This window comes from Podarcis raffonei, chromosome 1 (genome assembly GCF_027172205.1).
Source record: "Podarcis raffonei isolate rPodRaf1 chromosome 1, rPodRaf1.pri, whole genome shotgun sequence".
Lineage (NCBI taxonomy): Eukaryota > Metazoa > Chordata > Lepidosauria > Squamata > Lacertidae > Podarcis > Podarcis raffonei.
The window spans coordinates 20042636-20060367 of NC_070602.1; the positions used below are offsets into that span (position 1 = coordinate 20042636).

General features: G+C 40.4%; 1 protein-coding gene across 3 annotated transcripts in view; it reads left to right on the plus strand.

Annotated features, from left to right (window-relative positions):
• The window catches only part of ATG2B (autophagy related 2B), a 40427-nt gene extending 23136 nt beyond the window's left edge, over window positions 1-17291 (plus strand). For 2 of the 3 annotated variants that reach the window (XM_053375716.1, XM_053375706.1), the window contains exons 17-42: window positions 134-329; window positions 655-797; window positions 1882-2033; window positions 2297-2469; window positions 2685-2835; window positions 3651-3850; window positions 3943-4023; window positions 4321-4427; window positions 4596-4688; window positions 4801-4868; window positions 5388-5464; window positions 5735-5905; window positions 6065-6206; window positions 6587-6789; window positions 7450-7676; window positions 8711-8819; window positions 9207-9401; window positions 9740-9841; window positions 10876-10954; window positions 11088-11292; window positions 12665-12734; window positions 13592-13674; window positions 14318-14439; window positions 14556-14710; window positions 15512-15661; window positions 16332-17291. In XM_053375716.1, the coding sequence (XP_053231691.1) occupies window positions 134-329; window positions 655-797; window positions 1882-2033; window positions 2297-2469; window positions 2685-2835; window positions 3651-3850; window positions 3943-4023; window positions 4321-4427; window positions 4596-4688; window positions 4801-4868; window positions 5388-5464; window positions 5735-5905; window positions 6065-6206; window positions 6587-6789; window positions 7450-7676; window positions 8711-8819; window positions 9207-9401; window positions 9740-9841; window positions 10876-10954; window positions 11088-11292; window positions 12665-12734; window positions 13592-13674; window positions 14318-14439; window positions 14556-14710; window positions 15512-15661; window positions 16332-16562 (3685 nt within the window). In that variant the 3' untranslated portion in view covers window positions 16563-17291. The remainder of the gene's footprint in view (window positions 1-133; window positions 330-654; window positions 798-1881; window positions 2034-2296; window positions 2470-2684; window positions 2836-3650; window positions 3851-3942; window positions 4024-4320; window positions 4428-4595; window positions 4689-4800; window positions 4869-5387; window positions 5465-5734; window positions 5906-6064; window positions 6207-6586; window positions 6790-7449; window positions 7677-8710; window positions 8820-9206; window positions 9402-9739; window positions 9842-10875; window positions 10955-11087; window positions 11293-12664; window positions 12735-13591; window positions 13675-14317; window positions 14440-14555; window positions 14711-15511; window positions 15662-16331) is intronic. The other variant, XM_053375725.1, reaches the window with a different exon arrangement.
• The last annotated feature ends 441 nt before the right edge of the window (window positions 17292-17732 follow it).

Consider the following 17732-nt stretch of genomic DNA (forward strand, 5'->3'; position numbering starts at 1 on the left):
ATATAACATGGAAATAGATTTTGTGTGTGTCGGAAATAGCTGTAGAAACTTTTATGAGAACCTTTTCATTGCCACAAAATGCGTAACTATTTCTGGAATTAGTCACAGTTTCCTCCTCTTATTTGACTATTAGGATTGTACTTAAAATAAACCCACTGGCTGTGCACTCCATTCTGGAAAGGATAGCTCCTGAGGATGAAGAGGAGGTTGATGGTCATTTTCAAGAAGAGGAAGAAGGAGGATCTCACTCCCTGAAGGATGTGTGTGATCTTAGAAGACCAAAGCCATCTCCCTTTTCTTCTCGTCGAGTCATGTTTGAGAATGAAGAAGTAAGCACAAAGGGCTTATCTGTATGGCATTTTTTGCATCCAGTTGCTGTATTCAGTTTCAACAAATAATTAGCCATCGTAAATTGCTCAACTTACGCTGTTTGGTTAGTTGGCATCGTCTCAACTATTTCCCCAAGGCAAGCCTGTGTAACTTACATGAGCATCTAAAAACAATATGGAGTAATATGCTGTTATTTACTCTGTTGTTATTTCCTGTGTTGTTTTTAGCTGCTCTGTCATTGCATTTTGTACATTGCACTGAGACACGTTTAAGGAAGGCTAATAATAACCACAGATATACCTGAGATGATGTTTTTATTTCTAGATGGTGATGCCAGGAGACGCACTGGAGATGACTGAGTTTCAGGATAAAGCAATCAGCAATTCTCATTATGTACTGGAGCTCATGTTACCAAATGTGTATTTAACATTCCCAAACAAGACCTTTTATGAAAAGCTATATAATCGGTAAGTATAAGCGCTAGCTTTCATGGTTTGCGTGACCCATGATTTGGATCCAGAGGAGGCCTTTTTTTGAGCAGAAGGCAGGGGAAAGCTCTTTCCACCACTTCCACCCTACAGCTAAGGGCACCTCTCACTACCCTTTCCTGCTTTGGGCTAGGATCACCTTTCCTAGCCCCTTTACAGGTTCCACATAATGCCTGTTCCATAGTTGTAATAAATCCAAACAGTCAAACCTCGGTTGTCAAATGTAATCAGTTCCCGAAGACCGCTCGACTTCCGAAACCATCGACAACCGAGGCGCAGCTTCCGATTGGTTGCAAGAGCTTCTTGCACTCAAGCGGAAGCCATGTCGGGTGTTCAGGTTCCGAAAAATGTTTGAAAACCAGAGCATTTGCTTCCGGGTTTTCAGCATTCGGGAGCCAAAACGTTTGAAAAAGGAGCCATTCAAGAACCAAGATTTGACTGTATTCTAGTCTGCCCAGCCTGTTGACATCAGGCAGGTGCTTTCAATATAGTCTTTTGGGTGCCTGCTTAAGACATTTTTGCTTAGGCAAGCCCATCCAGATACATAGTAGTTAATGTGCTTCAATCTTTTCCTGTAACTTTTAATTCTCTCTTAAATGTTTTTAAGTACAGTGGTACCTCTAGATGCGGACAGGATCCGTTCCGGAGCCCCGTTCGCATCTAGAAGCAAACATAACCTGTGTCTGTGCGTGCGCGGGTCACGTTTCGGTGCTTCAGCGCATGCGTGTGACGTCATTTTGAGCAACTCATGCGCAAGCGGCGAAACCCGGAAGTAACGCACTCTGTTACTTCCGGGTTGCCGCGGAGCACAACTCGAACGCCCTCCTTCCTAAGCACATTCAACCCAAGGTATGACTGTATTTGTTTTCAGATTCACACAGGTAATTTAAATATTGCTTGTAAACCACTTAGGTGTTTTACTGTAATCAAGCGTTATATACATTTTGTTAAGTTAAATAAAATAAACCCATTATCAGTTCATTTCTCCAGATCACAGACCTGCCTTTGTTCAAGTTCTTCCAGGTTCAGATTAATATATGCCTGTATTTCCCCCCCTTTCTAGGATCAGTAATGATTTATTACTGTGGGAACCCACAGCTCCATCTCCTGTAGAAACATTTGAAAATATTTCTTACGGTGTTGGACTTTCAGTGGCCAGCCAGCTGATCAACACATTCAGTAAAGACAGTCAGTTCAAATCTACTATTCACTATGGTAATATACTATAAACATCTTACTAAATTATTATGTTTAAGCATATAAAAGTCCAAGTGTATCTCTAAAACAGCTGAAGCTCCTAAATTGATAGAGGGAGAAACTATACATAAAGTGGTTACTTGCTGTTCCTGAGGGAAAATTTAAAATCTGCTTATTTTTTAGCATCCTTATTTTTAAAAAAATGTGTTTTCACTTTCTATGATAAGCTGTTTATTATGCATGGTTAAAGATTCACTTGTTTTTTGCTTTGCCTTTTGTAGATGATGATAGTGGGTCTGAGGAGGAAACACTCCAATATTTTTCCACTGTTGATCCAAACTACTGTTCCCGGAGAAAGAAAAAAACTGAATCCCAGAACAGGAACACGCAGAGTTTTCTGTCAGTTCTTTTGAACATTAACCATGGATTAGTGTCAATATTCACTGATGTCAAGGTATGACATCTAGGGTGAGAGAACCCATAATAGCTTGACTAGAGATTTTATTTTGACTATTCTGCATAAACCACTATGGTAGCACGTTGAATGTTCATGGTATGTAAGGGATGATGTTGGTTTTTGTTTTAAAGGATGGGATTGCTTCAGATAAAGTGTGGACTAAGCAGAGGGATCTTTTCAGACAACCTATAATTCCCTGATTCTTTCTCTAGCAGGACGATGGGAGTGTATGTGAAGACAAACATGGAGAATTTTGGTTTGAGTTCAGTAGTGGGTCGCTGTTCTGTGTGACAAAGTATGAAGGCTTTGAAGACCAGCATTACATCTGTCTCCATTCCAGTAGCCTCAGCTTATATCATCAAGGTATGAAATGTCAGTGTAGAAATAATGTTTGTGTTCCATGCTATAAAAAGGTAAGGGGTTGAGTAAGGGAGAAAATGAGTGATTGTCATCTAGCAAGTTATACAAAACCTTGACAGCTAGGGTTTGTGGGCCTTACAGTTTGAAGATCAGTGAGAAGCAACTCCTCCTTCCTATATATGTTCCTCAAATAATTTTGATTTGATTTGATTTAATATTCTAGAGCACTTGCCTTTCAGTCGTCCCCCCCCAGTACAAATATATGAATCCAAATTGGGAATTATTACTTCTTTAGAAATGTAAGTCTACTGCAGTCCAATTTATCCACCACAACTGCATTCCGTAAGCATATGGAAAGAAATGTACTCATAATATGTCTAAGGAGCTAGTCATGGTGCTTATGTGAACACAGGAGGGTGAATTGCTAATAACAACCAATTCAGAGCTGACATATAGAAAGTTCTTTCTAAGTACACCTATGGTTGCAAAACCTTCTATTTGTACAGTAAGAAAGTTGTGTTGGATGTCTGCAGGTATTTCTGAAGGCCGCCTTTCCTAGAAGAGAACTACTCCAAAATGCATTGTTCTGTTTTTAAAATAAGTATAGTATTTCCGTTTGTCAGTATACATAACAGAAGAAATTGCTGACGATTGATAAGATTTTAGAAATCTTCCCTGCAGTTTTACTTAACAAAGTTTGGGTGTTTAGAGCATCAGCCAGATGTTAGCAAGTTTTAGAGTAAAATATGTGGATTTTTTGTACCTCAATTCCAAATCTCTTTGAAGGACCATCTAACCACAAAGCCGTTTTTCTGCAGGCGTGGTGGATGGAGTTGTCTGTCCATCTGAAGTAAGGCTCCCAAGTGCAACGCCACCCCATTGGTTAGAGCCTACTATTTACTTTTCGGAAGAAGAAGGTCTCAGTAGGGCTTCCTCAGATGGTGTGGGAGTGGACTGCTTAAGCATGTTGTCTGTTGCAGTTAAGATACAATCAAATAAGCTGGAGACCAATACAAAGGTTTGTATTTAGAAATTAATATCTGTATATCTATATCTGTATATGCTCTGAAAGTATTTACATGAATACTTTGGATGAACTTGTTTTTGTAGGAGTTTTTAGTTGCTGTTGGACTAAGAGGAGCCACTCTTCAACACAGAGTACTTCCTTCAGGTTTAAGCTGGCATGAACAGGTATGTTAATTTGCTAAATGTTCTATGGTCTATCTGGAGATCATTCTGGGGGGGGGGTGTATGTTCTAACGTAGAGTATTCCTACTGAGTATTGGAGTTCCTGTAAGCTTGCTTTGTGTGGCTCAGTCCTGTATAACTGGGAATCCCCATCCTTCTGAGTAAAATATGCCTTTACAATAAATATATTATCCATCTCTTCTCCTTTTTATATAGTCTGCAAAATCTTTCAGTGACAGCTGATGTTGCCTTACTTGATTAGAATACAGTGGGCCTATCTTTACACTTTTGTAATTGTAGATTTTGTATTTTTTGAACATTTCTGATGAGCCTGTGTTGGGATATAATCCTCCAGCTTCTGTTACAACTTTTCACGTCCATCTCTGGAGTTGTGCCCTGAATTATAGGTAAGCTAAACAAATAAAGTGTTTGTATCAGCCTATTAAGTCAACTGTTGTCCTGAACCAGTTGCTTTAATATTCAGTTTGTCAAGTTTATTTATGGTCACATGAATTTCTGAACTGCTTGCTTTCCAAATATGTTTCAAATATTTTAATTTTTTTATTTTTGGGTAGGCCTCTGTTTTTGCCAACTAGATCACTTCTTACCGTTGAAACATTTAGCATTTCAAGTAGTGTGGCACTGGATAAATCATCTTCTACTCTCAGGTAAAGTTTGTTAAGAACTTTAACAAATCCCACATTTAACTTATATTTCTTTCAACACTTACAAAATTGTTGGAAAATGTAATTCCTTTAAAAAAAATCCTTTTTGTTATAGAATAATCTTGGATGAGGCTGCTTTGCATCTGTCTGACAAGTGTAATGTTGCAGTGAACCTCCAAAGAGGTAAGTGCATTTCAGCTTTTAAAGGGATTCATACAATTCCAAGTAACTAGTAAGGATATTAAAAGGTGTTTTTATGTTAAGCAACTGTTAGCTGACTGGACACGATTGTCTGATGTAGCATGATGGAGGAAAGAAGCTTTGTCGTTCTGAATTTCCCATGCATGTGATGGTTGTCCAGTTATGGTCAACATATCAGAATCAAATAGCCAACCGGCATCCCAGTATATTAATGAATTCTGGATTTATTGCTGGACAACTGTAAAGTTGTCCATGGAAGCACAAGACAAAATTGGGCACTAAAATAGTCATTCTAAAATCATTCCCATTCATAAGACAAAAAAAAAAGCAGATAGAATCATAGCTGGGGTGGGGGCGCTGTCTGCTCATTTTCTGTAGTTTAGAAAGGGCTTGAGTTTCAGTCGTAAAACAGTCCATCATCATGAGGGCATTTGAGGTCTTAAATATGAGGCATAAGCAGCAATTCAGGAGTTTAGCAGATAATTATTTTGTTTTCTTCAGATTATGTTCGAGTTATGGACATGGGACTCTTAGAACTGACTATAAGGGCAGTGAAACCTGGATCTGATGGAGAGAGAGTAAGGAACTGAGTTAAAATATAAAAGCTAAATTATGTGTGGTTTAAGTTTTGGAGCGTGTGTGTGTTTTTAAGTAATAGTATAATAAAGCTTTGGACTTTGAGATACTTGTTCAAAAAAGTGTGGTTGAAATTGACTTTGGCTCTTAAACATACTGGGTCATTTTCTAAACACATATGTCTGGTGCCTTGATCGTACATTCAGGACTGACTTGAGAAAAGTGCATCTTCTGCTGGTGTCGGACATGATTTTGAATTATTGTCTGTTTAGAGTAAGCCACGTTTTGAACTCCATTGTTCCAGTGATGTGATCCACATTAGAACATGCTCAGATTCCTGTGCTGCGTTAATGAATCTTATCCAGTATATTGCAAGTTACGGTGATCTGAATCCACCTGCAAAGATAGAGAATACTTGTGGAGCGACCAAGCAAAATGTTAAGGTATGAAAAGGCATTACTGGACTAGATCACTTTTGTAAAGTTGAGAAACAACACTCTTGTAACAAACTAAGCTAGCATGCATCATAGCTACAGATATTTATCAAGAACCACACTGTATTTCCTTTATAAGTTTAGATTGGTGTATTTCTTATCTTCCAGGCAGATTTCTCTAGCCGGCCATCATCCCAAGGTCCAATCCTGGCAGAAGCTGACCAACAGATTTTACGGGATTTAATGAGTGATGCTATGGAAGAGATTGAAACCCAGCAATTTACTTCCCCCTCTAAGCCACAAACTAATGGTAGATCTTTCCAGGTTTCTTCTGTTTTTAAAGAGATGCCATTTAAATACAGTATTTCAAATCAATCCTGTTAAATTAGGGTTGCCATACATCTGGAATTTCCCAGACATATGCGGAATATTGCTATCTCTAGCAGTGTCTGGGTGGAAATCAGAAATATGTCCATGAAAATCTGTGGGCAGTGCTGTTTTGCTGTTTTCCTAAAAGTAGCTGAAAAACACTTTTTGCGGATTTGTCAAAGAAAAGCTGAACAACTTTGGGCAAAACTTTTTCTGTCCTGATTTTCACTGTTTGAAATCTGGCAACCCTATGTTAAATGCCTTCTTCTCGTACTTCACCTGCTTAATCTTGATAGAACTGTCTTGTTTCTCTTCTCCCAGGAGTTTTGGATGAAAAGACACAAACGCCAGCACCAACTTGCTCAGATCTCTTCCTGTTTCCTGATGAAAGTGGGAACCTCTCTCAGGAGCCAAGTCCTACTTATGCATCATTCACTCCCCATATGATTAATGAAGCGATAGGAGATGTACCTTCCGAAAACGATGACTTCTGTATTCTTTTTGCACCGAAAGCTGTTGTCTCTGTAAGGAAAACCTAATGTTAATAAGAAATCAAATGTGACCTTTTAAAACTCATAGGTTAACAGCTGTTGAATGAAGACAATCTGTGTTGGAACTGGAGAGCTTCTCACTGGGTCATCCTTTTGGAATGTGACATGACAAATCCATGCAAAGCAGTTTGATAACACAATTGCTAAATGACCTTAAAGGCAGTTGCTCAAATTGGGCAATAACTACAGCATGCTATGAAGAGAAATGGGTAGTTGCCATTTTGTGCAAAATTTAGCATGAAGTCTGCTACTATGTATTATATATGCATTAGAAGTGCTGTTTTCAGTATTTTTAATGTTAGAATTAGAGGTTATCTTTGGTCAAAGGAAAGGAGCCCTTCTGTTTGATGAAAGCAGAGTCAAGCTAAATCAAAAGAAAATGCTAGCCCCCAAATTTTACCTATGTTAGTCTCCAGCTACCTTCTAATTAGCAGAATTGGTCGTTTTGAAGGCCGTTCTTCCTTGCCACTGGCCACAGGCAAGTGCCTATTTACAAACCTGCAGTAAACTTAACAGCTCGGAGCCAAGCAATATTTATAGTTTTGCTACAGAAAAACAACAACAAATGGATGATTTTTTAAAAAATTAAATAGCATTTAATGTTCATGCACTTAATCTCCTGTAACCTTTTAGGATAAAGTAGAAGAGCCAGTAGTGAAAACGATGGTTGATGATGCGATCCTGATAAAAGAGAACCATTTCAGTCTGCCGGTAAAGAAGGCAGACACAAACAAAGGGCCATTGAGATTTCCTATCCCATTGGTGCGCTACGTTGTGAAAGAAATCTCACTCATTTGGCACCTTTATGGGGGAAAGGACTTTGGAAATGCACCCCCTACGTCTCCAGCTAAGAGTTACATGTAAGTACTTCTGGTATTAGTTTATTAGATTCATACCATAGGGAAAAGATGCATTTGTCTTCAAAACATAAAACTCAACCCCGTGTCCAGGTGAGGGGTTGTTTTGCCCTTTCTCATTTACTGTCCCTCAGAATAGTCCATTGCTTTTCTCTGCATTCCACTTCTTAAACATGGCAGAAAATTGTTTATTACCTTCTTACATAGGAAAAAGATGCATTTGTCTTCAGAACATAAAACTCGCTGGGCTAGTGCATAAAGGGATATTATTTATCTGTGTCAGGACACCATCTCATTCAGTTTGCCCTGGAGCTCCATCTGAGCAAGTGGAAATGGCAGCTTGAAAGTATGCACTCAAATGTGTTGTTTTTTTTCTTCCTGGCTGGCATTCCCTTGAAGCATGTGATTAATTGTTGGTCGAATCTAAGGTGGTAAAAGCAGGCAATGTACTTTCAGTGAGGGTATTCTGAAAGGTTTGTTTTTTTAAAAGCCACTTTACATTTTCCTAATACTTATGGAATGCTTGTCCATCGAGTTCTTTTGAAGAGGAAAATGCAGTCTGGTTAACAGTGGCAGCAAGTTGATTTTCTTTTCTTTTTTTACTCTTCAATTTGTTTACTATTTATAGAGACATAAAAATCCTCACCTTACAAAATGTCAGAGTAGTGTTGAGAATACACTGAGAATAAAAGTTATAATAATACAGTCGTACCTCGGCTCCCAAACGCCTTGGGAGTCGAACGTTCCGGCTCCCAAACAATAAAAAAACAGAAGTTTTTCTTTTGGAAGCAGAACGTCGGACAGGGCTTCCAAGGCTTCCATTTGGCTGCAGGAACTTCCTGTAGCCAATCAGAAGCCGTGCTTTGGAAGTCGGAACATTTCAGAAGCTGAACGGATGTCCGGAATGGATTCTGTTCGACTTCCGAGGTACCACTGTAATACAGCACCAAAAGATGACCAGTTGAGCACTGAAACAGTTGTTGCAAGCCAAACTTAAAGTTTAAATGGAAAAAATAATCCCCTTTCTCCTATTCCAGTAGTCCTCAGAGCTCTCCTTCTCACACACCAACAAGGCATGGACGCAACACAGTCTGTGGTGGAAGAGGAAGGAACCCAGATTTCTTGATGGAAATACAGTTAAGTAAGGTAAGAATAACTGAAATGGCGACAGTTGTTCTTTATTGCTGGGAAGTTCTCTACAACTGATGGGGACCGTATTTGCCCATTTGTTTGGCATGCATAGGATATGAAGTATTACAAAAATACAGAGGCAATGTGACCTTTTCCTCAGGCTCTAAAATCTGAGGACCTTTTTGTGAGCCATAGCAGTATATACTTGGACCTTTTGAATTTAGAAAGGGCAGAGAGTGGAATGGCCATAGCTGGTGAATGGGCCACAGCTGGAAACAGGCACTCCTTGCCACTGAAGCCACCCGAACTTATAAGTGACAACTCTGTATCAAAAAGCATTGAAAATGCTACAGGGGGCGGGTCTTAATAGAGTTCTTGCCTTTTGCCTTTCCTGGTTATAAGGTCAAATTCCAGCATGAGGTATATCCATCTGGCGAAGCAGAATGTGAGGTCAACCTGCTGGAGCAACCCGTGTCTCGTCAAGTGTTTGTGGTTCAAGATCTTGAGATCAGAGATCGCTTGGCTACATCACAGATGAATAAATTTCTCTACCTCTACTGCAGTAAGGAGATGCCTAGGAAGGCACATTCTAATATGGTAAGGCCGTGTAACAACTTGCTAAATGTAGAAATGATGGGGCTGAGAATAGATGTGGCATCAACATGCAGTGTAGAAGTATGTGTTCCACTAAAGTTGTGTCTGACCTCCACTGGGACTTGAAAAACAGCCCATAAAAATTCACATACGCAATGGCTACAACTTTTACTGCATGTTGCATTGAATTAGAGTGACAGCAATTTTGACACAAGTTTAAAGCACCCAGTAATGATTCTGCCGTAAAGATTCTGTATCTTTTATATATGCTCTCAGAGCAATTCGCAAATATACGTTCATTTTTATTCAGCTTTTCTTTCTCTCTTCGCTTGTTACTTCAGTTGACGGTCAAAGCTTTGCATGTTCGTCCAGAGTCGGGCAGATCGCCCCAGGAGTGTTGTTTGCGAGTGTCATTAATGCCACTTCGTCTCAACATTGACCAGGTTGGTTTAGCAAGCAACACTTCTTAGGAAAATATATATATAGAATTTATGCAGTGTAATGATTCCTTAATCACTCGTTCCTATAATCTGTAGTAAACATTTTGTGGGTGTGAATTGCAAAGTTGTGATTTGATTAAGTTTGCAACTATAATTGTGCAAAGTTGCCGTTATTGCATAAGTAACTTGCTTCGGTGGAAGAAAGAGAACCATTTATGAAGTACAGATGGTTGTTGTTGCTATTTATTGAATTTGTTCGTTGTTTTCTTTTGCCAAAGGTAACCCAAAACAACTTATAGCCAAAATGTTTTTGTTAATCATTGGAGAAAATCTCATAATCATGGTGGGCAGGGTATTTATGGATGGAGGTTCCTCCAGGGATGTATGTTCAGTGTGTATTTTTGTGCCTTGTGCACAGTGTATCTTTGCACCTGCTTGTGTGGTCCACTCACTGACAGGCGGTAAGGATCTTTTGCCATCATTGCAACAGTGCTTCTCCATGCAGCACTTTTATTTTCCTCAATATGAATGGAAAGCATAGGAGAAAGTAAAAGGGGCTCATGGGAAACCACCGCAACTCGACCTAACCCTTCCACTCATGGAGCCAGTAGCTCTTTCTCAACTTGCCTGGCTGGCAGCCCATTTACTCTCACTCATAGATGTTGATGGGAGCCATTGAGAATCGAGCCAGCCTGTGTCAGAATAATCCATTCCTTTTCTCTGCATTCCCCTTTTTATCATGGCAGAAGACTGGCTTATTATAGGCGTGTGTGATGTATATAAAAATGCAAAAATGCATTTTCTCTTATCCCTTCCTTCTGTTGAACTCAAAGAAGTGTCTTAACAGGGATGGTCAAGCTGTGTCTATCCTGATGTTGCTGAACTACAGCTCCCATCAGTCTCGGGCAGCATAGCCAATCACCCAAAGGTAATGGGAGTTGTATTTCAGTAACATCTGGAGGGCCACAGTTTATCCACCCCTGGTATATAAGGCGGTTTCACTTGTTTGTGATTTATATGCTACTTTTATGTTTCAGGATGCCCTGTTTTTCTTGAAGGATTTTTTCACTAGCCTGTCTACAGAAGTAGAAGTCCTAATGACTCCAGATCCCGAGGGTAAATAATTTGTCCTTTTTTTTGGTAATGAATTCATAGAAACATATACATGGACAGCAGAGCTGCAAACAAATAACTCTTTCATTGGCAGGCAGCCTTAGATTTCAGCATTCATTTATTTATCTGTTTGCAGTTAAGAAGCCTCCTGGTGCAGAAGTGACATGTACCTTGCCCAGGCACCACAGCAGTTTCAAAGAGCCAAGTCCAGTCATTTCTTTCTCCTTACACAAGCGAGCGAGCCAGAACGGAAGTGTCGATTCTGTGGATATGCTCAATGGGGATGACCATAATTTTGCACATGAAGAGGCACCATTCAGTGACCAGCCAATCTTTTTCAGGTACCTTGAGACGTAGATCACAGGTGGCTTCAGGTGCTGTTGGACTCCGGCTCCCATCAGCCACAGCATGCATGACCAATGGGCAGGAATGATGGGAGCTGTAGTTGAGCAACATCTGGAGGACCACAGATTCCCCCCCTACCACCACCTTAGATCCATGAGATGCTCTAGTCTAGAGAAGTTACAGTCACCTCTTATTTCACTCATTTGGTAAACTCTTAATTTCTGCAGTCCAGAAGCATCTATTTTATAATCAGTGGACTTCTTCCATCTGTAGCCCCAGTCCAGAACCCTATATGAGTAGCAAAGCATATATGCATGTATATATAAGGAACCTGCATGTGTAAGGCTATCCATGCTTAGTAGGGTAAAGATCACAGTCCTTGCACTGTTAATAGCATCCCTGATCTTGACTGCATTGATAGTGAGTGGTTAGTGTGTGTTTGTGGGTAAAAAAGAGAGAAGTGGGAAGACTGCGTGTGTGCACGTAAATGCACCTGCATGTAAGGGGGCAGTTGTTTGTCTTTGTGCCTTTTGTGTAAGGTTGGGAAGGATGTGTGTATTAAAAAAACACTCATTAACATAAAAAGGGGTGCGGGGGATTTCAGCCTTAGCCACACTTACCACATAGTCTGGTCCCATCCACTGGAAAGTAGCTCCTGGGGGTAAAAAGGTTGCCCACCTGATGTTTAAGCTCATCATATTCATACTTCCCCCACAGTGTATATTATGTGACTGTTTTCATCTGATGCTAAACTAAAAAGATAGTAGGAAATACAAGTTTCCTTCACAGGACCAAGCCTTGCTTGCATGTAGTACAGTCGTACCTTGGAAGTCAAACAGAATCGGTTTCGGAAGTCTGTTCGACTTCCAAAACGTGCAGAAACCAAAGCGCAGCTTCTGACTGGCTGCAGGAAGCGCCTGCAGCCAATCAGAAGCCTCAGAAGCCCCGTCAGATGTTTGGCTTCCAAAAAAACGTTCAGAAACCAGAACACTCACTTCCGCTTTCCAATCTTTCGGGAGCCAAATGTTCAGCAACTAAGCTGTTCAAGATCCAAGGTATGACTGTATTCTTACACTGCACTTTAATTTTCCTAAAGGTGACTTTTATGAATATAAACATTATCAAAAAGAATAGAAGTATGAGACTGGTTCTTGTGAGATTAAGATGACTAGTAGGTCTGGCAACTTTTAAATCCCTAGAAAGTTGGGGATTTAGCAAATATAGGTGAAGGTTAGTGATCCTAAAAAAAATATGGGGCTCAGGGATGTTAGTTTTACTTTTGACCACCTTAGGTTTTATCTGTTGATCCCAATCTTTCAACTGTTTTTGTTTCTGTGTAGCATGTTATCAACGTATTTTTCCTTTTAGAGAATTTCGATTTACATCAGAAGTTCCAATACGTCTTGATTACCATGGCAAGCATGTTTCTATGGATCAGGTTTGTTGATTTTTATTGATAAAATTAGCCTTTTGGAGTGTCACATTCAATAGTTCTTTCTTTATTTTGGAAAGATGATATATATATGCTCAAAATCTTCAAATAAATCAAAAGATTGCTAAACTTACGGTCTTGCAAATAAGTCCAGAAAAGCTGGTAGCCTGCAAAGATTCTTACCAGTCCATTCTCCCACACATCCATTTTGAGGGTCATTTGTGGTTTAAAAGAAAAAAACACCAACTCTTCTTTGTCACCTGGAAGAGATTCTTGTTCACTGCAGGCAACTTGCATTAAAGTTTCATGCTTTCATGAAAGTTAAAGCATCCAGAACCCAATATGCCATTAAATTTCAGATGGCATTCTTCAGTAGGTAGTAGTGAAAGACCTTTTGGTAAAACTTACATACCTAACTGCAAAACGGGCATAATTTCATTGGTGGCCCCTCATAGTGGAATGCTTACTCTAGGAAAGCTAAAGTTGTCCTTTCGATGCCAGGCCTAGACTGCCTTTGTTCTCCCAGGCCATTTAAGATCATGTACTTTAGTCCCTGTTGTTATGGTTGGTGGCTTCTAACCTCCTGTAACTTGATGGTGATGCCAGCTTCTATGCTTTTGGTTGTATTTTATTCCGTTTTTATTATATTTTGTGTTTGGCTTTTGCACCAATCGACTTTCTGAAGCTTATTTTGAATTCTTATTCTAGCATTTCCTTTGCTTTTCTGTACAACACCCGGGGACTTTATTTTGGGAGGCAACTTATAAATACAGTTAATTTAGTAAAGAAATGATGAAAAGCAGTCAAGAATACTTTGGTGTTTATTTGCTCCTTATGAACTGTTTGGCCCATTTAACTTTCAGGGTACATTAGCTGGGATTCTGATTGGGCTTGCTCAGTTAAACTGCTCAGAATTGAAACTGAAGAGGCTTTGCTATAGACATGGGTAAGTTTCTCTTCTAATGGAGTTGCTGTGTGTTAGGCTGTCCGTTCCAGGAAAACCAACATTGAGCATTGTAATGGTGGGTGGGATTCAGTGTTGCACTCTTCCAATGGTTCTATCTGTACAAGCATTACAACTTGCTATACAGAACTATCCCTACTCGTCTCTCCCTGTGCACCGTTCTGCAGGTTCTTGGCCCCATTAAGACAATTTGGGGGGGGGTGCACAGAGGGAGGAAAGCAAGAGGGCAGAAATCTTTGTGCAGGACTTCTGCTGACGGGGCTGGTGAGGTGACTCCTGCCCTGTGTTTGCTGTGAAGGAAAGACAAACAGAACAATTTCACTAGTTCAAGCACTTTGGGCTGCAAAGCTGAACTTTCCCTCCCTCTCCTGTCTCTGTGAAACCCCTGTGTGCCCCCTAAATTGCCCCAGAGAGCTGGGGGAACCCCAAAACATATTTAGAGGTGCACATGGAGAGGGAGGGAAGTTCTGTAGTGCAGCCAACGGTGCTTGCTCTAGCAGAACTCTTTGGTTGATAACTGGCCAAAGTAATTCACAGATTTTAGTAGCAATAAGTGATGTAGTCTCTCCATCATACCTTCCTATCATTCTTAAGGTAACAAAATGTTACTTTTGTACACACACAGGTTGCTAGGTGTGGATAAGCTTTTCTCTTACGCCATCTCAGAATGGATTAACGACATCAAGAAAAACCAGCTACCAGGTATTCTAGGAGGAGTCGGGCCAATGCATTCATTGGTTCAATTAGGTACGTTCCTGCAGTATTTTTTTAAGCCTCTCTGTTTTTTATTCTATGCACATGCATTCATATGAATGAATATTTTTCCTGAGCGATTATCCATGGCATGCTATCTTTAATTACAGTGCAGGGTCTAAAAGACTTGGTGTGGTTACCAATAGAACAATACCGAGAAGACGGCCGCATTGTAAGAGGCTTTCAGAGAGGTGCAGCTTCTTTTGGTACATCTACTGCAATGGCAGCACTGGAACTGACAAACAGAATGGTTCAGACCATACAGGTATGTTTTCCCTTCATCAATGGGGATAGGCAAAGGAGTTCTAATCTTATTTGAAGCAAACAAGATTTTGGGAAATGGTTTCAGAAGTCAACTAAAGCCTACAATTACATTGCTAACTGAGATCTCTCTTGTTTCATCCTTAATTAAGAGGAGGGAAGGTGTGGCCTGTGATGTTTCGGTAGCTTGGTATTTGGAATAGCATTTTAAAGAGTTAGGCATGAATGCTGAAATCTGAACACACTGGGTTTTTTCCCCCTTTGGAAGTCATGTCTATTCATTGCTGGCAAAATATCTGTAGATGCAGCAGGCGTTGTGTGAAAGAGGAGGGCTTATATATTGTAAAGAGACTGTGGGAATGCGTATTGCAGCTCCCCGTGGAAATCATGTCAGCAGAGCCCAGGTAGCGTAGGGTTGGAGATGAAAGACTGATTTTATCCACACCACAGTAATACCCCCAAGAAATATTATATCCCTACAGAAGTGAATGTCAATAATTAACTTAGTTGAGAGAAAATGAAGGTGTGCTCTAATTGGTCCCTTTGAACGCCATAATTTGCTCTTTTTTGGACCATGTCTTAGTGTATGTTGGGAATCGGCAGGAGTGGATAGATGGATTACAAGGAGCCCTGGGAGATGTGAATGTATTCTTAATATTTAGCATTGGCTTGTGTTTTAAAAAGCTAGGAGGCTTATCATAATGTACAAATAATTGGATATTATGGCCATATCTAGGTTTTTACTGGCTCACCACACGTGATAAGAGAATGTGTTTTTGATTTATTTATTGAAACTGATACTTAGGCAGCTGCGGAAACAGCTTATGACATGGTTTCCCCCGGGCCTAGTTTAATTGAGACAAAGAAGATCAAACGACTTTCTCGCTACCGCCTGGCTCATCAACCTGTGGACCTTCGTGAAGGTGTGGCCAAAGCATACAGCGTTGTAAAAGAGGTAAGGAGCATTACCATTGTCTTCTGGCCATCTGCATTGCATTCACTGAGGGAGGGATAGATGCCATTTTTAGGATATTGCTATGGCTTTAATGAGGCTATATATCCTTCATTTTTCTGCACAATAATTTTAATTCTCCTTAGGGGAGTGGTATTTTCTCCATGTTGGTTTCTCAGGTGGACACCCAAGAGAGGGTTGCAGTTGCTTGGTATCTGTGGAATGTGGCATTTCAGCTGCCCTTTGTGACGCGCTGGAACCCCTAACCACTGCTGGCTCTGATTGCTCTGTCGTTGGAACAGATTTAAATCCATGCTTGACATTTTGTTTCTCTGCCCAATGTGCGGCCCAGCAGGCCACACACTGCATTTCACCACTGGTTGTATCTACTCGCCTTGAAACCAGCTTCTGGAGCTTAGGTGACTCACATGGGCATCAAGCTACTTAGCCAGTGTGGGTCTGCAAGAACTGAATTCACCGTTTTGCTGATCTGTGGGAAGGGCTTCCCTGTTTCATTGCGGTGAATAATGGGATGTAATTGACAGGGATTCTGGGGCTTATAAAGATTGATGACCCAACCCACCGCCCCCCCCTTCCCCAAGCAGTTTACTTCACTAAAGGGAGATGGTGCAGTTCTTAACACTCTGTTTTGTGTGTCTGGGACTCTCTTAAGGGGATTACCGATACGGCGCATACCATCTATGAAACTGCTGCTCGAGAACATGAGAACAGAGGAGTCACTGGAGCGGTGGGAGGTGTCCTCCGCCAGATCCCGCCAACTGTGGTGAAACCTCTCATAATGGCAACGGAGGCGACGTCAAATGTGTTGGGCGGCATGAGAAACCAAATCAGGCCCGACGTGCGTCAGGAAGAGTCCCAGAAGTGGCGCCTTGGAGAGGACTGATAGCTTTAAAAGCGTGCTTGACGTACAGACACTGGGAAACTGGAAGCATAAATCGTTTATCCTCATGGCAGCTTTAGATGGGACGTATCCTTTTAATATGCTTATCTCAGGAACACAAGAGATTGGAAAGCAATTTGATGGCAAAACCTGAAAGCAAGTTTGGTCAGTGCCAAATGGAGTGGCACCTTAAAAAAAAATATTACGGCCAAATCCAGGAAAATGCTTGCTTTAGACTGGGCGCTATGTCCTCCGTGGTATCTTGTTATTTGTTGTTGGCAGGGTATTTTTGTCCTTCTTTTGAAGCAACCACACTTCCCATACTTATCAGTCTACATGTATATAAAGGGGTTCCCCAACCATGGTTGAAATATGTTTAAAAAAGCAAAGGGTTACATTAGTGCCCTTCTGTAACAGGGTTGATGTCTGGCGTGAGACATGGACACTACAGGATACTAAAAGGAAAAGGGGATTTCAATTATTTTGCTAATTGTGAGTGTCTCACATGTGGCACTTAGCAACAAGGACAATCTGTCTTGATACCTGGTCAGAAAATTGTTTTCAGACAACTGTGGACACTAATTGTTTCCCCTTCATAATGAATTCCTCCTTTTGTGGAGATTTGAGCAATCTGAATGTTGCAGACATGTTCTGTTGTGTTGCACTTTAAAGAATTTTGCCTGTATATTGCCTTTTTAAAATAGTTGTTAATAAATGTGCATTTTGTCCTTACGTAGTTTTAAAACTTATGCAAATCACTTAAAGGGGCAGAACACTACAAGATCATCAGTGACATTAAAAATGGATTGCAGTGCTTGCAGTTATTCAGATTGCTGCATAGGAAAAAGGGGTCTAGTGAGCGGTTGGTTCTGAATACACACAGAGAGAATACAGTTTGTGGGGAAAGGTGTCTTGTGAAAGGAATATTGGGACTTGTATATGTTGACATGAGTTCATTCAGTTTAAATGCTATGCAAGTTACATCTTGATAGTCATTTTTTCCAATTTTCACAGCAAAGTTATTTAAAACTTGTTCACATATCAGAATATTTTTTTATTGATTTGACAAGCTGCTGTTCTACTGTGATCTTAATGTTCTTAATTGATTCCAAAACCTAATTTGTGTACACTTTTTCATTGGAAACAGAGCTCAGAAATATTGTACCCTGAGAA